Source organism: Heterodontus francisci, chromosome 11, assembly GCF_036365525.1.
Source record: "Heterodontus francisci isolate sHetFra1 chromosome 11, sHetFra1.hap1, whole genome shotgun sequence".
Lineage (NCBI taxonomy): Eukaryota > Metazoa > Chordata > Chondrichthyes > Heterodontiformes > Heterodontidae > Heterodontus > Heterodontus francisci.
In genome coordinates this window covers 21569557-21589185 of record NC_090381.1, presented here as the reverse complement: position 1 = coordinate 21589185, position 19629 = coordinate 21569557, and the positions used below count along the sequence as shown (strand labels likewise).

At 58.9% G+C, this 19629-nt stretch overlaps 1 protein-coding gene across 1 annotated transcript in view; it reads left to right on the top strand.

The window, feature by feature from the left end:
- The first annotated feature begins 413 nt into the window (after nt 1-413).
- ppp1r7 (protein phosphatase 1, regulatory (inhibitor) subunit 7) overlaps nt 414-19629 on the top strand; it is a 43813-nt gene continuing 24597 nt past the window's right edge. Inside the window, exons 1-3 of the mRNA XM_068041786.1 lie at nt 414-499; nt 11891-12004; nt 17946-18001. Of these exons, the coding sequence (XP_067897887.1) occupies nt 463-499; nt 11891-12004; nt 17946-18001 (207 nt within the window). The 5' untranslated portion in view covers nt 414-462. The remainder of the gene's footprint in view (nt 500-11890; nt 12005-17945; nt 18002-19629) is intronic.

Here is a 19629-nt window from a genome sequence, read left to right as displayed (position 1 = left end):
CTCTATTGTGCCCAAATTGGCTGCCACATTCCACTATATTACAAAAGTAACTCTGCTTAAAATATCCTGATTTGGTTGTGAAGTGCTTTGGGACTTCCAGAGGTTGTGCAAGGTGATATATAAATGCAAATTCTTTATTTCTTAATGCAGACACAGATACTGCCAAAAATGAGTATAAAACCAGAATGCAGTTTATGGATATTCCATGCTGCAGATGATTTTGGATCAAGATAACAGGCCCTGCCTTTGACTTCAGGCTCAGATCCACAATCTGCACCAAGACAGCAACGGGAGTAGCCAGTGTCACATGCACATGCGCACACTGCTGCCGGGGACAAGGAAAACGTCCCGCCTTCGCCTCGCTTCTATTGGTCGGTCTGGATCGGAACATACTTTCCTATTGGACAAGGGAACCTGCCAATGCTTGAGAAGGACTTCCGGTGTTTTGGGGCGGAGTGAAGAATGGCGGAGAACGGAGCGGAGCAGCAGGCCATGGAGAGTGAGTGGGGGTAATGGGAGTGAGAGGGTGTGGGAAATGGGAGGGAATGAGGTGGAGAGAATGACAGTGAGGTGGGAAATGGGAGGGGGATAATGGGAGTGAGGGGGTAGTAGGAAATGGGAGGGGATGTTGGGAGTGAGGTGGGAAATGGGAGGGGGGTAATGGGAGTGAGGGGGGTAGTGGGAGAAATGGGAGGGGAAGTTGGGAGTGAGGGGGTAGTGGGAAATGGGAGGGGAAGTTGGGAGTGAGGGGGTAGTGGGAAATGGGAGGGGATGTTGGGAGTGAGGGGGGTAGTGGGAAATGGGAGGGGATGTTGGGAGTGAGGGGGGTAGTGGGAAATGGGAGGGGGGGTAATGGGAGTGAGGGGGGTAGTGGGAAATGGGAGGGGATGTTGGTAGTGGGAAATGGGAGGGGATGTTGGTAGTGAGGGGGGCAGTGGGAAATGGGAGGGGATGTTGGGAGTGAGGTGGGAAATGGGAGGGGGGTAATGGGAGTGAGGGGGTAGTGGGAAATGGGAGGGGATGTTGGGAGTGAGGGGGTAGTGGGAAATGGGAGGGGATGTTGGGAGGTGAGGGGGGTAGTGGGAAATGGGAGGGGATGTTGGGAGTGAGGGGGTAGTGGGAAATGGGAGGGGATGTTGGGAGTGAGGGGGCAGTGGGAAATGGGAGGGGATGTTGGGAGTGAGGGGGTAGTGGGAAATGGGAGGGGATGTTGGGAGTGAGGGGGGTAGTGGGAAATGGGAGGGGATGTTGGGAGTGAGGGGGGTAGTGGGAAATGGGAGGGGATGTTGGGAGTGAGGGGGGTAGTGGGAAATGGGAGGGGATGTTGGGAGTGAGGGGGTAGTGGGAAATGGGAGGGGATGTTGGGAGTGAGGGGGTAGTGGGAAATGGGAGGGGGGGTAATGGGAGTGAGGGGGTAGTGGGAAATGGGAGGGGGGGTAATGGGAGTGAGGGGGGTAGTGGGAAATGGGAGGGGGGGTAATGGGAGTGAGGGGGGTAGTGGGAAATGGGAGGGGGGGTAATGGGAGTGAGGGGGGTAGTGGGAAATGGGAGGGGATGTTGGGAGTGAGGGGGGTAGTGGGAAATGGGAGGGGGGTAATGGGAGTGAGGGGGTAGTGGGAAATGGGAGGGGATGTTGGGAGTGAGGGGGGTAGTGGGAAATGGGAGGGGATGTTGGGAGTGAGGGGGTAGGGGGAAATGGGAGGGGATGTTGGGAGTGAGGGGGTAGGGGGAAATGGGAGGGGATGTTGGGAGTGAGGGGGGAAATGGGAGGGGATGTTGGGAGTGAGGGGGGAAATGGGAGGGGATGTTGGGAGTGAGGGGGCAGTGGGAAATGGGAGGGGATGTTGGGAGTGAGGGGGCAGAGGGTAATGGGGAGGGGATGTTGGGAGTGAGGGGGCAGAGGGTAATGGGAGTGAGGGGGCAGAGGGTAATGGGAGTGAGGGGGCAGAGGGTAATGGGAGTGAGGGGGCAGTGGGTAATGGGAGTGAGGGGGGCAGTGGGTAATGGGAGTGAGGGGGCAGTGGGTAATGGGAGTGAGGGGGCAGTGGGTAATGGGAGTGAGGGGGCAGTGGGTAATGGGAGTGAGGGGGCAGTGGGTAATGGGAGTGAGGGGGCAGTGGGTAATGGGAGTGAGGGGGCAGTGGGTAATGGGAGTGAGGGGGCAGTGGGTAATGGGAGTGAGGGGGCAGTGGGTAATGGGAGTGAGGGGGCAGTGGGTAATGGGAGGGGGGGATGTTGGGAGTGAGGGGGGGAGGGGGGATGTTGGGGAGTGAGGGGGGGAGGGGGGGATGTTGGGAGTGAGGGGGGAGGGGGGGATGTTGGGAGTGAGGGGGCAATGGGTAATGGGAGGGGGGATGTTGGGAGGGAGGGGGGATGTTGGGAGTGAGGGGGGCAGTGGGAAATGGGAGGGGGGGATGTTGGGAGTGAGGGGGGAGGGGGGGATGTTGGGAGTGAGGGGGGGGATGTTGGGAGTGAGGGGGGGATGTTGGGGGGGATGTCGGGAGTGAGGGGGGATGTGGGGGGGGATGTCGGGAGTGAGGGGGGATGTGGGGGGGGATGTCGGGAGTGAGGGGGGATGTGGGAGGGGATGTCGGGAGTGAGGGGGGATGTGGGAGGGGATGTCGGGAGTGAGGGGGGAAGTGGGAGGGGGATGTTGGGAGTGAGGGGGCAGTGGGAAATGGGAGGGGATGTTGGGAGTGAGGGGGCAGTGGGAAATGGGAGGGGATGTTGGGAGTGAGGGGGCAGTGGGAAATGGGAGGGGATGTTGGGAGTGAGGGGGCAGTGGGAAATGGGAGGGGATGTTGGGAGTGAGGGGGGCAGTGGGAAATGGGAGGGGATGTTGGGAGTGAGGGGGGCTGGGAAATGGGAGGGGATGTTGGGAGTGAGGGGGGCAGTGGGAAATGGGAGGGGATGTTGGGAGTGAGGGGGCAGTGGGAAATGGGAGGGGATGTTGGGAGTGAGGGGGGCAGTGGGAAATGGGAGAGGATGTTGGGAGTGAGGGGGCAGAGGGTAATGGGAGTGAGGGGGCAGAGGGTAATGGGAGTGAGGGGGCAGAGGGTAATGGGAGTGAGGGGGCAGAGGGTAATGGGAGTGAGGGGGCAGAGGGTAATGGGAGTGAGGGGGGCAGAGGGTAATGGGAGTGAGGGGGGCAGAGGGTAATGGGAGTGAGGGGGCAGAGGGTAATGGGAGTGAGGGGGCAGAGGGTAATGGGAGTGAGGGGGCAGAGGGTAATGGGAGTGAGGGGGCAGTGGGTAATGGGAGTGAGGGGATGTTGGGAGTGAGGGGGGAGGGGGGGATGTTGGGAGTGAGGGGGCAATGGGTAATGGGAGGGGGGATGTTGGGAGTGAGGGTGGCAGTGGGAAATGGGAGGGGGGGATGTTGGGAGTGAAGGGGGAGGGGGGATGTTGGGAGTGAAGGGGGAGGGGGGGGATGTTGGGAGTGAAGGGGGAGGGGGGGATGTTGGGAGTGAAGGGGGAGGGGGGGATGTTGGGAGTGAAGGGGGAGGGGGGGGATGTTGGGAGTGAAGGGGGGGATGTTGGGAGTGAAGGGGGGGATGTTGGGAGTGAAGGGGGGGATGTTGGGAGTGAAGGGGGGGATGTTGGGAGTGAAGGGGGGGATGTTGGGAGTGAAGGGGGGGGATGTTGGGAGTGAAGGGGGGGATGTTGGGAGTGAAGGGGGGGATGTTGGGGAGTTGAAGGGGGGATGTTGGGAGAGTGAAGGGGGGGATGTTGGGAAGTGAAGGGGGGGATGTTGGGAGTGAAGGGGGGGATGTTGGGAGTGAAGGGGGGGATGTTGGGAGTGAAGGGGGGGATGTTGGGAGTGAAGGGGGGGATGTTGGGAGTGAAGGGGGGGATGTTGGGAGTGAAGGGGGGGATGTTGGGAGTGAAGGGGGGGATGTTGGGAGTGAAGGGGGGGGATGTTGGGAGTGAAGGGGGGGATGTTGGGAGTGAAGGGGGGGATGTTGGGAGTGAAGGGGGGGATGTTGGGAGTGAAGGGGGGGATGTTGGGAGTGAAGGGGGGGATGTTGGGAGTGAAGGGGGGGATGTTGGGAGTGAAGGGGGGGATGTTGGGAGTGAAGGGGGGGATGTTGGGAGTGAAGGGGGGGATGTTGGGAGTGAAGGGGGGGATGTTGGGAGTGAAGGGGGGGATGTTGGGAGTGAAGGGGGGGATGTTGGGAGTGAAGGGGGGGATGTTGGGAGTGAAGGGGGGGATGTTGGGAGTGAGGGGGGGATGTTGGGAGTGAGGGGGGATGTTGGGGAGTGAGGAAGGGGAGCGAATGGGAACGAGGGGGAGGGGAGGAAGGGGAGAGAATGGGAACGAGGGGGAGGGGAGGAAGGGGAGAGAATGGGAACGAGGGGGGGGGAGGAAGGGGAGAGAATGGGAGCGAGGGGGGGGGGAGGAAGGGGAGAGAATGGGAGCGATGGGGGGGGGGGCTGGGAGGGGAGCGGGAGCGATGGGGGGGCGGGGGCTGGGAGGGGAGGCGGAGGGAGCGGAGGGATGGGGGGGGGGGCTGGGAGGGGAGCGGGAGCGATGGGGGGGGGGGGCTGGGAGGGGAGCGGGAGCGATGAGGGGGGGGGGGGGGCTGGGAGGGGAGCGGGGAGCGATTGGGGGGGGGGGGGCTGGGAGGGGAGCGGGAGCGATTGGGGGGGGGGGGGCTGGGAGGGGAGCGGGGAGCGATTGGGGGGGGGGGGGGCTGGGAGGGGAGCGGGAGCGATGGGGGGGGGGGGGGCTGAGAGGGGAGCGGGGAGCGATGGGGGGGGGGGGCTGGGAGGGGAGCGGGAGCGATGGGGGGGGGGGGGGCTGGGAGGGGGAGCGGGAGCGATTGGGGGGGGGGGGCTGAGAGGGGAGCGGGGAGCGATGGGGGGGGGGGGGCTGGGAGGGGGAGCGGGAGCGATGGGGGGGGGGGGGCTGGGAGGGGAGCGGGAGCGATGGGGGGGGGGGGGCTGGGAGGGGAGCGGGAGCGATGGGGGGGGGGGGGCTGGGAGAGGGTAGCGGGGAGCGATGGGGGGGGGGGGATTGGGAGGGGGAGCGGGGGAGCGATGGAGGGGGGGGGGGCTGGGAGGGGGAGCGGGGAGCGATGGGGGGGGGGGCTGGGAGGGGAGCGGGAGCGATGGGGGGGGGGCTGGGAGGGGAGTGGGGGGGGCTGGGAGGGGAGTGGGGGGGGCCTGGGAGGGGAGTGGGGGGCTGGGAGCGATGGGGGGCTGGGAGGGGAGTGGGGAGCGAGGCGGGGGCTGGGGGGAATGGGAGCGAGGGTGGGAGCGAGGGGGTGCTGGGAGGGGAATGGGAGCGAGGTGGGAGCGAGGGGGTGCTGGGAGGGGAATGGGAGCGAGGGGGGTGCTGGGAGGGGAATGGGGAGCGAGGGGGGTGCTGGGAGGGGAATGGGAGCGAGGTGGGAGCGAGGGGGGCCTGGGAGGGGAGTGGGAGCGAGGTGGGGCTGGGAGGGGAATGGGAGCGAGGTGGGAGCGAGGGGGGGCCTGGGAGGGGAGTGGGGAGCGAGGGGGGGCCTGGGAGGGGAGTGGGAGCGATGGGTTTGGAGGGCGAGTGGGAGCGAGGGGGGGGCTGGGAGGGGAATGGGAGCGAGGGTGGGAGCGAGGGGGGCCTGGGAGGGGAGTGGGAGCGAGTGTGGGGCTGGGAGGGGAATGGGAGCGAGGTGGGAGCGAGGGGGGCCTGGGAGGGGAGTGGGAGCGAGGGTGGGGCTGGGAGGGGAGTGGGAGCGATGGGGGGGGCTGGGAGGGGGAGTGGGGGGGGCTGGGGGTGCTGCGGAGGGGGAGTGGGAGCGATGGGGGTGCTGGGAGGAGAGTGGGGGTGCTGGGAGTGGGGGTGCTGGGAGGGGAGTGGGGGGGTTGGGGGGTGCTGGGAGGGGAGTGGGAGCGATGGGGGTGCTGGGAGGGGAGTGGGAGCGATGGGGGTGCTGGGAGTGGGGGGTGCTGGGGAGTGGGGGTGCTGGGAGTGGGGGTGCTGGGAGTGGGAGGTGCTGGGAGTGGGGGTGCTGGGAGTGGGGGGTGCTGGGAGTGGGTGGGGTGGGGGTGCGGGGAGTGGGGTGGTGCTGGGAGTGGGAGCGATGGGGGGGGCTGGGAGGGGAGTGGGAGCGATGGGGGGGCTGGGAGGGGAGTGGGAGCGATGGGGGGGCTGGGAGGGGAGTGGGGGGGCTGGGAGGGGAGTGGGGGGGCTGGGAGGGGAGTGGGAGCGATGGGGGGTGCTGGGAGGGGAGTGGGGGTGCTGGGAGGGGAGTGGGAGCGATGGGGGTGCTGGGAGGGGAGTGGGTGGTGCTGGGAGGGGAGTGGGGGTGCTGGGAGGGGAGTGGGGGTGCTGGGAGGGGAGTGGGGGCGATGGGGGGGCTGTGAGGGGAGTGGGGGCGATGGGGGGGGGGGGCTGGGGAGGGGAGTGGGAGCGATGGGGGGGGGGCTGGGAGGGGAGTGGGAGCGATGGGGGGGGGGCTGGGAGGGGAGTGGGAGCGATTGGGGGGGGGGCTGGGAGGGGAGTGGGAGCGATGGGGGGGGGGCTGGGAGGGGAGTGGGAGCGATGGGGGGGGGGGCTGGGAGGGGAGTGGGAGCGATGGGGGGGGGCTGGGAGGGGAGTGGGAGCGATGGGGGGGGGGCTGGGAGGGGGATGTGGGAGCGATGGGGGGGGGGCTGGGAGGGGAGTGGGAGCGATGGGGGGGGGGCTGGGAGGGGAGTGGGAGCGATGGGGGGGGGGCTGGGAGGGGAGTGGGAGCGATTGGGGGGGGGGCTGGGGAGGGGAGTGGGAGCGATGGGGGGGGGCTGGGAGGGGGAGTGGGAGCGATGGGGGGGGCTGGGAGGGGAGTGGGAGCGATGGGGGGTGGCTGGGAGGGGAGTGGGGGGAGTGGGGGGCCTGGGAGGGGGAGTGGGGGGCTGGGAGCGATGGGGGCCTGGGAGGGGAGTGGGAGCGAGGGGGGCCTGGGAGGGGAGTGGGAGCGATGGGTTTGGAGGGGAAGTGGGAGCGAGGCGGGGGCTGGGGGGGAATGGGGAGCGAGGTGGGAGCGAGGGGGTGCTGGGAGGGGAATGGGAGCGAGGGGGTGCTGGGAGGGGAATGGGAGCGAGAGGGGGGCCTGGGAGGGGGAGTGGGAGCGAGGTGGGGCTGGGAGGGGGAATGGGAGCGAGGTGGGAGCGAGGGGGGCCTGGGAGGGGAGTGGGAGCGATGGGTTTGGAGGGGAGTGGGAGCGAGGGGGGGGGCTGGGGGGAATGGGAGCGAGGGGGGGGCTGGGAGGGGAATGGGAGCGAGGTGGGAGCGAGGGGGGGCTGGGAGGGGGAATGGGAGCGAGGTGGGAGCGAGGGGGGCCTGGGAGGGGAGTGTGGGAGCGAGGTGGGGGCTGGGAGGGGAATGGGAGCGAGGTGGGAGCGAGGGGGGGCCTGGGAGGGGAGTGGGAGCGATGTGTTTGGAGGGGAGTGGGAGCGAGGGGAGGGTGGGGGGGGGAGTGGGAATGATGAGGGGTTGGGAAGGGGAGTGGGAGTGAGGGGGGTAAATGGGAGCGTGGGGGGGGTCGTGGTGGGGGTAAATGGGAGCGTGGGGGGGGTCGTGGTGGGGTAAATGGGAGCGTGGGGGGTCGTGGTGGGGTAAATGGGAGCGTGGGGGGTCGTGGTGGGGTAAATGGGAGCGTGGGGGGTCGTGGTGGGGTAAATGGGAGCGTGGGGGGTCGTGGTGGGGTAAATGGGAGCGTGGGGGGGTCGTGGTGGGGTAAATGGGAGCGTGGGGGGTCGTGTGGTGGGGTAAATGGGAGCGTGGGGGGGTCGTGGTGGGGGTAAATGGGAGCGTGGGGGGTCGTGGTGGGGTAAATGGGAGCGTGGGGGGAACGGGGGAGGTGGGGCAGGAATGGGATGAGGGGGGTGGTGGGTGGGGCGGGGAATGGAATGAGGGGGGCGATGGGAGTGGGGTGTGGTTGGCGTGCGGGGGGTTGGGGGGAGTATTGGGGAGTGGGGGGGGGGAGGTATTGGGAGTGGGGGGGGGGGGAGTATTGGGAGTGGGGGGGGGGGAGTATTGGGAGTGGGGGGGGGGAGTATTGGGGGTTGGGGGGGGTGTATTGGGAGTGGGGGGGGTTGGGGGGGGGGTGTATTGGGAGTGAGGGGGGTTGGGGGGGGATGTATTGGGAGTGAGGAGGGTTGGGGCGGGGTGTGGTGTTGGGAGTGAGGGAGGGTTGGGGGGGGTGGTGTTGGGAGTGAGGAGGGTTGGGGGGGTGGTGTTGGGAGTGAGGGGGGGTTGGGAGTGAGGGGGGTTGGGGGGGGGGGTGTTGGGGAGTGAGGGGGGTTGGGGGGGGGTGTTGGGAGTGAGGGGGGTTGGGGGGGGGGTGTTGGGAGTGAGGGGGGTTGGGGGGGGGGTGTTGGGAGTGAGGGGGGTTGGGAGTGAGGGGGGTTGGGGGGGGGTGTTGGGAGTGAGGGGGGGTTGGGGGGGGGGGTGTTGGGAGTGAGGGGGGTTGGGGGGGGGGGTGTTGGGAGTGAGGGGGGTTGGGGGGGGGTGTTGGGAGTGAGGGGTGGGTGGGTTGTTGGAGTGGGGGGTTGGGGGGGGGTGTTGGGAGTGAGGGGGGTTGGGGGGGGGTGTTGGGAGTGAGGGGGGTTGGGGGGGGGGTGTTGGGAGTGAGGGGGGTTGGGGGGTGGGTGTTGGGAGTGAGGGGGGTTGGGGGGGGGTGTTGGGAGTGAGGGGGGTTGGGGGGGGGGTGTTGGGAGTGAGGGGGGTTGGGGGGGGGTTGGAGTGAGGGGGTGGGGGGGGTGTTGGAGTGAGGGGGGTTGGGGGGGGGGTGTTGGGAGTGAGGGGGGTTGGGGGGGGGGGTGTTGGGAGTGAGGGGGGTTGGGGGGGTTGTGTTGGGAGTGAGGGGGGTTGGGGGGGGGTGTTGGGGAGGAGGGGGTTGGGGGGGGGTGTTGGGAGTGAGGGGGTTGGGGGGGGGTGTTGGGAGTGAGGGGGGTTGGGGGGGTGTGTTGGGAGTGAGGGGGGTTGGGGGGGTGTGTTGGGAGTGAGGGGGGTTGGGGGGGTGTGTTGGGAGTGAGGGGGGTTGGGGGGGTGTGTTGGGAGTGAGGGGGGTTGGGGGGGTGTGTTGGGAGTGAGGGGGGTTGGGGGGGTGTGTTGGGAGTGAGGGGGGTTGGGGGGGGTGTGTTGGGAGTGAGGGGGGTTGGGGGGGGTGTGTTGGGAGTGAGGGGGGTTGGGGGGGTGTGTTGGGAGTGAGGGGGTTGGGGGGGTTGTGTGGTTGGGGGGGGTTGTTGGGGTGAGGGGGGTTGGGGGGGGGTGTTGGGAGTGAGGGGGGTTGGGGGGGGGGTGTTGGTTGGGGGGGGGGGTGTTGGGTGTGAGGGGGGTTGGGGGGGGGTGTTGGGAGTGAGGGGGGTTGGGGGGGGGTGTTGGGAGTGAGGGGGGTTGGGGGGGGGTGTGGGAGTGAGGGGGGTTGGGGGGGGTGTGGAGTGAGGGGGGGTTGGGGGGGTGTGTTGGGAGTGAGGGGGGGTTGGGGGGGGTGTGTTGGGGTGAGGGGGGGTTGGGGGGGTGTGTTGGGAGTGAGGGGGGTTGGGGGGGTGTGTTGGGAGTGAGGGGGGTTGGGGGGGTGTGTTGGGGGGGTTGTGGTTGGGGGGGGTTGTGGGAGTGAGGGGGGTTGGGGGGGGGTGTTGGAGTGAGGGGGGTTGGGGGGGGGGTGTTGGGAGTGAGGGGGGTTGGGGGGGGGGTGTTGGGAGGTGGGGGGGTTGGGGGGGTGTGGGAGGTGAGGGGGGTTGGGGGTGGTGTGGGAGTGAGGGGGGTTGGGGGGGTGTTGGGAGTGAGGGGGGTTGGGGGGGGTGTTGGGAGGTGAGGGGGTTGGGGGGGGGTGTTGGGAGTGAGGGGGGGTTGGGGGGGGGTGTTGGGAGTGAGGGGGGTTGGGGGGGGGGGGTGTTGGGATGTGGGGGGGGGGGGGGGGGGGGGTGTTGGGAGTGAGGGGGGTTGGGGGGGGGGTGTTGGGAGTGAGGGGGGTTGGGGGGGGGGTGTTGGGAGTGAGGGGGGTTGGGGGGGGGGTGTTGGGTGTGAGGGGGGTTGGGGGGGGGGGTGTTGGGGAGTGAGGGGGGGTTGGGGGGGGGGGGTGTTGGGAGTGGGGGGGTGGGGGGTGTGTGGGAGTGGGGGGGTTGGGGGGGGTGTGTTGGGAGTGAGGGGGGTTGGGGGGTGTGGTGGGGTGAGGGGGGTGGGGGGGGTGTGTTGGGAGTGAGGGGGGTTGGGGGGGGTGTGTTGGGAGTGAGGGGGGTTGGGGGTGTGTGTTGGGAGTGAGGGGGGTTGGGGGGGTTGTTGGTGGGGGGGGGTGTTGGGAGTGGGGGGGTTGGGGGGGGGTGTTGGGAGTGAGGGGGGTTGGGGGGGGGGTGTTGGTTGGGGGGGGGGGTGTTGGGAGTGAGGGGGGTGGGGGGGGTGTTGGAGTGAGGGGGTTGGGGGGGGGGTGTGGGAGTGAGGGGGGTGGGGGGGGGGTGTGGGAGTGAGGGGGGGTTGGGGGGGGGTGTTGGGAGTGAGGGGGGTGGGGGGGTGTGTGGGGAGTGAGGGGGTTGGGGGGGGTGTGTTGGAGTGAGGGGGGTGGGGGGGTGTGTTGGGAGTGAGGGGGGTTGGGGGGGTGTGTTGGGAGTGAGGGGGGTTGGGGGGGTGTGTTGGGGGGGTTGTTGGTTGGGGGGGGTTGTTGGGAGTGAGGGGGGTTGGGGGGGGTGTTGGGTGTGAGGGGGGGTTGGGGGGGGGTGTTGGGAGTGAGGGGGGGTTGGGGGGGGGTGTGGGAGTGAGGGGGGTTGGGGGGGTGTTGGGAGTGAGGGGGGGTTGGGGGGGGTGTTGGGAGTGGAGGGGGGTTGGGGGGGTGTTGGGAGTGAGGGGGGGTTGGGGGGGGTGTTGGGAGTGAGGGGGTTGGGGGGGGGTGTTGGGAGTGAGGGGGGTTGGGGGGGGGGTGTTGGGTGGGGGGGGGTTGGGGGGGGGGGTGTTGGGAGTGAGGGGGGTGGGGGGGGGGTGTTGGGAGTGAGGGGGGTTGGGGGGGGGGGGGTGTTGGGAGTGGGGGGGGTGGGGGGGGGGGGTGTTGGGAGTGGGGGGGGTTGGGGGGGGGGTGTGGGTGGGTGGGGGGGTGGGGGGGGGGGGGTGTGGAGTGGGGGGGGTTGGGGGGGGGGGGGTGTGGGAGTGAGGGGGGTTGGGGGGGGGTGGTTGGGAGTGAGGGGGGTGGGGGGGGGTGTTGGGAGTGGGGGGGGTGGGGGGGGGGGGGTGTTGGGAGTGAGGGGGGTTGGGGGGGGGGTGTTGGGGGTGAGGGGGGTGGGGGGGGGTGTTGGGTGTGAGGGGGGTTGGGGGGGGGTGTTGGGAGTGAGGGGGGTTGGGGGGGGGTGGTGGGGTGGGGGGGTTGGGGGGGGGTGTTGGGTGTGTGGGGGGTTGGGGGGGGGTGTTGGAGTGAGGGGGGGTTGGGGGGGGGTGTGGGAGTGAGGGGGTTTGGGGGGGGGGGTGTGGGAGGTGAGGGGGGTTGGGGGGGGGTGTTGGTGAGTGAGGGGGGTTGGGGGGGGGGTGTTGGGAGTGAGGGGGTGGGGTGGTGTAGGAGGTATGTGGGGGGAGTTGTTGGGAGTGAGGGGGTGGGGTGGTGTAGGAGGTATGTGGGGGGAGGTATGTGGGGGGAGGTGGGGAGGTAGAGCTGAAGGGCAGTGGGCGGAGGGAAGAGGTTTGGGAGTGGGGGGGAGGGAGTGTGTGTGTCAGTTCGAGAATGAGTGAGGGGTCACGGAGGGGCAGGGGGGAGATGGAGAGGGATGAAGGGAAAGAATTGTGAGGCATTGGAGGGGTGGGGACGATCAAGGGCTTTGGCGAGAGCGAGTGGGTGTGGCGGGAGGCCTAGTGAATGAGTGAGGGTGGGAGGGAGCGGGAAGCAGGCTTGTAAAACTGACAGCAAGGTAATAAATTTCAAAATGAAATACAGTAACCACGTGTTTGACAGTTGACAGACGAGTGGAATCTGAAGAGTCTGGGGATGAAGAAGGACGAAAAAAGGGAACTATTGATATATTGTCTCCGAATATAAGATTGAGGGGACCTGGAGGGAACGCATCAGGTACTGAGCCGTAATTTTACATTTTTCAATTTACAAAGGTCCAATTGGAAGCCACAAACCTGTTCCATTTTGTGCTGTCCTCGAGATATCCTGTTCCTGACCATTACTCTCTCAAGACACAGCAGCTCGATAATCTGCCTCCCAGTCCCTCAATTAAACTCACTGCCAGGACTGTTGCCAAAGTTCCTTGTCTTTAATGTTTTCCTTCTCCCTCTGGGATGCTGTGACCTCTGTTGGTCGTTTTGTTGCACCTTGAAGGATCTTAAGTTGCTACCTCCTCCCTCTCACTAGATAGTGTGTGGGATTGGTCCCGCTGCCCTGTGGCGTTTTGTCGAGCACACTGCCTCACCATGCCACCCCACAAGAGTCTCTTCACCTAGGGTAATCTATTATCACTCCTCCTTCCTCATTAGATTACAACCAATGTTCTCCAGCTTTATTTTTCCACATTAGTGAGTGAGGGAAGAGGCCGTAGCTTTGCATTTCAGTTGCTCCCCATCTTAATGTTGTTTAGAAACTAAAAGAAGAAAACTGTAGATGCTGGAAATTTGAAACAAAAATAGAATTTGCTGGAAACACTCAGCCAGTCAGGCAGCATCTAAAAAGAAAGAAGTCTTGTTACAGGCACATCCTTTCATCAGAATGGGAAGATATTTCAGATGAACAGTTTGAGAAATCAGGGAGCACAGAGGGAGGCCGTTCGGCCCATTGTTCCTGTGCTGAAGGAGCTATCTAATTAGTCCCATTTCACTGTTCCTCTTCCCCCACCCCCAAGCCCGGCCAGTTTTTTCACTTCAAGCATTTGTCCAATTCCTTTCTGAAAGTTACAATTGAACCTGCTTCCACTGCATTTTCAGGCAGTGCATTCCAGATCTTATTACCTCGCTGCATAAAAATGTATTTCTTCACGTTGCCCTTGTTCTTTTGCCAATTACCTTACATCTGTCCTCTGCTTACTGAATCTTCCACTGGAAACAGTTTCTCCTTATTTACTCTCTCAAAACCTTTTATGATTTTGAGCACTTTGACCAAACTCCCCTTTCCTTTACTGCTCTAAGCAAAACAATCCCAGCTTCTCTAGTCTATCCATGTAACTGAAGTTCTGCATCCCTGGTACCATTCTGGTAAGTTCCCTCTGCACCTTTTTTAAGACCTTGTTATCCTTCCTGAAGGGTAGTGCCCAATATTGCACACAGTATTCCAGCTGAGGCCTAACCAATGTTTAATGAAGGTTTAGCAAAACTTACTTGCTTTTGTGCTCTGGGCCTCAATTAATAAAGCCAAGGATCGCATCGGCTCTTTTTCTTTACCAATTTGTCCTGCCACCTTCAAATATTTATGTACATGCATTCCCAAGTGTCTCTATTCCTGCACCCCCTTTAAAATTGCGCCATGTAGTTTATATTGTCTCTCCTCACAATTTATTTCAAAATGTATCACTTCATACTTCTCCATTAAATTTCATCTGCCATGTGTGTGCCCATTTCACCAATCTGTCTGTCCTCCTGAGGTCTGTTACTATCCTCCGCACTCTTTACTACATTGCTATGTTTCATCTGCAAACTTTGAAATGATGCCTGTATACCCAAGTCCTGGAACCAATCCCTGGGAAGCACCATCGTACATTTCTTTCCTGTCTTAAAAAAAAAACTGTTCACCAATATTCTCTGCTTTCTGTTCATTAGACAATTTTATATCCACGCAGTCACTGTCCCATGGGCTTCAATTATGCTAACAAGTGTATTACATGGCTCTTTACCAAGCACCTGTTGAAAGTCCACATACAAAACATCAACTGCACTACCGCCATCAATCCTTTCTGTTACTTCACCAAAAAACTCAATTAAGTTATCAACCATGATTTGCTTTTAACAAATCTGTGCTGGCTTTCAGTTATAGACCCATGATTTTCCACATGCCAATTTGGAGCAGAGCAAGGGTAAGGAGGGGAGAAAGCCCCATATGCATAGGAAAATAAATGAATAAACTGTAGAATGAGTGGGTGAAGAATGGGAGATGGTAAACTGACAGGTGATAGTTTAAGACTAAAGGAGTCACAATGAGAGAAATGAAAGGACCAGAGAAATTGTGCTGTCATGTTTATCTTGCTCTCCAACAATGGGAAGAGCCATGGGATTAAAGTGGAGGTACTGGGCCACTTTCATTGTGCTGGCAGTGATTAAATAGCTTCAGTACTGCAGCACTCTTGTCTTCAATGAACAGGAGCTCAGTGATAGCACGGTATAGGTGTTCATGGAAGGAAGGAATTGGGTAGGGCTGGAAAGGTGAAATTGCAGTTGGAGGGGATTGGGGGTACCAGAGGCATGGAACAGCTGGGTTGAAATGGATTGCTGAAAATGATCCATTGGTTCTAAATTTGTGTGAAAAATTGTACATGACTGCTTTAAAAGTCTTTTCCACTAAAGTAAGCTATTGCCATACAAAGGGCAAAATACTAAAATGTTAAACGGTTTGTAATTGAATTAGAGATCTGTTTCTTGGATTGTATTTAGTTGGGTGAGTGTACGCAATACTCAGCCTGGGATTCCTGCATTGATATTCCGTGTGTAAATCAGAATTCTACTGTTGGATTACAATGTGTACCTCATTTCCACATACGCGTGTATAATGCAACAGTTTCCTTCCTTTCTGCGATCACCTTGTGTGGTGCATAATCCACAGCCAGGTCAAGTATTTGGCAATGCTGCTTTCGACCACTAACCAGGGTTGTGTGAAGTGTGGCCTGGGATGGCTTGCCTGTTTGTTTTGATGCCTTTGTCTTTGCTTAGAAGTTTCCTTCCAAAGGAGAACTGTTGAGACTGAAGCTTCTCAGAGTTTGAAACTTATGAAATGCTTATAATGAAACTATTCTATATGCAGTGCCCGAAGTCACGAGTCTCGTACCATATTGGTACCAATGTACTACAGGTAAAATTGTACCAAGCCTAAAATGCTTTGTCTATATAAATGAGATACTTAAAGGTATCCAAATTAGTGCCATCACTTCCACCTCTGAGCTTGCAGCTTTCAGTACTTGCAGAGTAAAAGTGACCGTGTTCTAAATGGGATTTTTTTTTCTTCAAAGTGACTCCTGACAATGCAGCCCAACACCGAATTCATCAGAGCGTTCCCAGCTTCTTATATGCGCAGAATAGACTCTTGCTGCACATGCGCAGCCGACATTACCTGGCTTGCCAGGACTAATTCGCGCATGTATGCGAAAATGTCATCACATATTGCAACGTCTACTTGCTCTTCTCCCCCCCCCCCCCCCCCCCCCCGCTTTGCCACTTGTTCCTCCTCCCCCGCCCCCCCAAAACATGGCTTCTCGCTCCCTGCTTCACCACCCCACCTACCTGTGGGCCACTCGCTCCGGCTTTGCTCTCCTCTGCTCTGCTTCCCCACTCCCTCCCTCGATTGCGACCTTTCTTCCCCACATGGGGAAAGAGAGAGACAAGATCGGGGTGGGGGGGGTGCAGGGAGACTGCGAACGGGACTGAGTGGGGAGCAGAAGCAGGGGTGGGGGGTTGCGAGCAGAGGCAGAGTAGAAGGGATGAAGCAGTGAGGCTGGAGCGACTGGCCTGCAGGTGGGGGAGGTGGTGAAGTGGGGAGCGAGCGGTCGAGGGGGGAGAGGCAGCGAGGCGTGGAGCAGGCGGCGAGCAGATGGGCACGGGAGGCAGCGGCGAAGAGAAGTGTGATGGCAGGAGGGAGCGGGTCACTGGGGGTGGGATGGAGGCGGCGATCACAGCCACTGTGGGCATTTGGGTTTCTGTTTTTGTGATAGGTTGAGCAGTGCTGTCTTTACTACTGGCAGCTGCTAAAAATGTCGCAGTCAGTGATGTTTCAGTGCATGAGGCGGCATTTGCGCATGTGCAAGTACTGCACCACCTTGTGGTTGCGTTGTCAGCAAACGCAGTCTTTTTTTTAAATAACTTTAAGATACAAATTTGCAATATAGGTCATTTGGATTATGACAGGAAATTTGTTGGATGGTAGTACTCTGGCTGGGCCTCTGGGTTTTCCTACTTGACCAAGGAACTCCTAGTCTAGAGGGTGGCCGACTGCTGAAATAGCCTAGACAGCATCAGCAAACAGGCTGGAAGCATCGCGGTTGCTCCCAATGAATTGATTATCTCCTCGGCAGAACCGTGCAGGTTCTCTTGGGGCTCTTACCCTTAAGCACCAAACTGTCCCAGCCACAGTCTGGACCTCGTGCTGCTCTGACAGAGTCGTCTTGTTGCTTGATGTTGTCTGGGTTGCTCTGGTTGCCTAAAAACTCCATTCCCAGGCCTGGTTTGTTCCTTTCCACTTTCGAGGCTTTCTCAGTAGTACGAAGGCAAATGGAAAAGTCTATTGCAGAGGCAAAAAGGACAGTGGAAAGGGGGAGAGACTGAAGAGAATTGGAGTATGGATAATGAGATAGAGAAGCAGGAGTTGAGAGAAACTAGTGAGCAGAGGGGTGAGCAATGTTGGAGTTGTGGAGAAAGGGATGGTGAAACAAGTAGCTGGAGGGAGAGAGGAGTGTTGATAGAGACAAATGGTGAGATAACGAGTAGAGGAAAGGACCAAGGGCAAAGAGTGAACAAAGGAGAGAAGGCAGGAGGATGGGTATAACAGGCCGTGACCTTGATGGCAAAAGTTTGAAACCATCTAATCTGATCTTAAAAGTCAGCATAACCTATTCCTTTCCTCCTCATGCTGCTTATTTAGCTTCCCTTTAAACGAATCTCTGCTATTCACCTCGATTATTCCCTGTGGTAGTAATTTCCACATTCTCACCACTCTCTGGGTAAAGCAGTTTCTCCTGAATTTCTTGCTGGATTTATTCGTGACTCTCATAGATATGGCCCTTAGTTTTGGACTCCTCTCACAAGTGGAAACAAGGGCGGCACAGTGGCGCAGTGGTTAGCACCGCAGCCTCACAGCTCCAGGGACCCGGGTTCGATTCCAGGTACTGCCTGTGTGGAGTTTGCAAGTTCTCCCTGTGTCTGCGTGGGTTTTCTCCGGGTGCTCCGGTTTCCTCCCACAAGCCAAAAGACTTGCAGGTTGATAGGTAAATTGGCCATTATAAATTGTCACTAGTGTAGGTAGGTGGTAGGGAAATATAGGGACTGGTGGGAATGTGGGATTAGTGTAGGATTAGTGTAAATGGGTGGTTGATGTTCGGCACAGACTCGGTGGGCCGAAGGGCCTGTTTCAGTGCTGTATATCTAATCTAATCTAATCTAACATCTCTACATCCAATTTTTATTTGGTATAATTTGCTAATTTGTTTTCTTTAGATTTTTATTTTTAAGGATCGGAATTGCGAGTGAAGGGTAGACTAAAAAAATTCATATTTTGCTTCAGCTTCAGAATTTTGCTTTATCAGTTTTAAGAAAAATCTCAAATACTGCAAATCTGGATTTAAAAGTGGAGAATGTTGAAAACATCAATAGCGGAGAAGAGAAAAAGCAGAATGGAGAGTGAACTGATGTGATAAATGACTTATGAACTGTACAATAGAAAACAGTACAGTAGATGACGGAAAATGCAGGCATTTAAAAAAGGTATGCAAATAGAAAGTGAAAAATTCACAATTAATATCCACGTATAACAAAAGCATGAGGGAAAAAGAAATGGGGGAATAAAAGCTGCGGATGCAACAGATCTGAAGTTCAAAACAAACTGCAAGAGGAAACAGTGGCTCTGCCAGTCACAAGAAGATGAAAATAACAGATCTGAACCGTGGAATCAGGCCCGCTCCCCGCCACCACCACCACCACTACCACCATCACCATGCTGGGCTCTGGCCAAGGATCTCTGACCCAAGTGTCACTTACTAATGTTTCTGAATAAACTTTGCGTAGAGGGAAATGTAATTGTCTTGGGTTTTGGATTTCAGTACAGAAATATTATTGAATATTGATTATGCCAATAAAAATGTTAAATTATATTTCAGGAGAGCCAGACACTCCAGTTGATATTGACACCATCATTTTAGATCCTGAAGCAGAGGTAAGTCACCTTTTAAAAGGAGCTTGGATACATTGAAGGCCGAAGTTATAGGTTGTGACTTGAGGCGTGTGGTGTAGGTAATGCAGTACTTTGTTTCAAAGTGGGTTCGATAGCGGCCTGGTCATCTTCATGCATTTAGGAACATGGGAGCAGGAGTAGGCCATTCAGCCCATCGAGCCTGCTCCGCCATTCAATACGATCATGGCTGATCATCCACTTCAATACCTTTTTCCCACACTTATCCTCCTATCCCTTTATGTCATTGGTATTTAGAAATCTGTCAATCTCTGCTTTAAACATACCCAGTGACTGAACTTCCACAGCCCTCTAGGGTAGAGAAGTCCAAAGATTCACAACTCTGAGTAAAGAAATTTCTCATCTCTGTGCTAAGTGGCTTTCCCCTTATTTTGAAATTATGTCCCCTGGTTCTAGACTCCCAACCAGGGGAAATATCTTAGCTGCATCTACCCTGTCTGCCCCTTTAAGTATTTTGTAGGTTTCAATGCGATCACCTCTCATTCTTTGAAACTCTCGAATACAGGCCCAGTTTCCCCAATCTCTCTCCATAGGACAGTCCTGCCATCCCGGGGACAAGTCTGGTGAACCTTTATTGCACTCCCTCTATGGCAATAATATCCTTCCTAAAGTAAGGGGACCAAAACTGCACACAGTACTCCAGGTGCAGTCTAACCAAAGTTTTATACAATTGAAACAAGACTTTACTCCTGTACTCAAATCCTGTTGTGATAAAGGCTAATACACCATTAGCCTTCCTAATTGCTTGCTGCTGCTGCTGCATGTTAGCTTTCAGTGACTTATTGACAAGAACTCCCAGGTCCTTTTGTACATCTAAACTTTCTAATCTCTTTCCATTTAAGAAATACTCTGCACATCTGTTCCCCCTACCAAAGTGGATAACCTCACATTTTTCCGCATTATATTCCATCTACCATGTTCTTGCCCATTCGCTAATTCCCTTGAAGCCGTTTTGCATCTTCCTCACAATCACACGTTCCCACCTAGTTCTGTGTCCTCTGCGAACTTGGAAATATTACATTTAGTTCCCACATCCAAATCATTAATGTATATTGTGAACAGCTGGGGCCCAAGCACTGATCCCTGCAGTAGTCCACTAGTCACAGCCTGCCAATGCGAGAATGGCCTGTTTATTCCTGCTCTCTGCTTTCTACTTGTTAACCAATCCTTAATCCATGCCTGTATATTATCTCCTATCCCAAGTACTTTTATTTTGCTAACCAACCTCCTGTGGAGGACTTGATCAAAAACCCTCTGAAAATCCAAGTGCATCCACTGTCTCCCATTTATCAATTTTGTTAGTAACATCCTCAAAAACTCCCAACAGGTTCGTCGGACATGATTTCCCATTCATAAATCCATGTTGACCATGTCCAATCAGATCATTATTATCCAAGTGTCCATTTATCACATCCTTTAGAATAGATTCTAGCATTTTCCCTACTACTGATATAAGGCTAACAGGTCTGTAGTTCCCTGTTTTCCCTCTCCCTCCCTTAAATAGTGGGGTGATATTTTCTACCTTCCAATCTGCAGGAACTGTTCCAGAATCTAAAAAGTTTTGTAAGATGATCACCAGTGCATCCACTGTC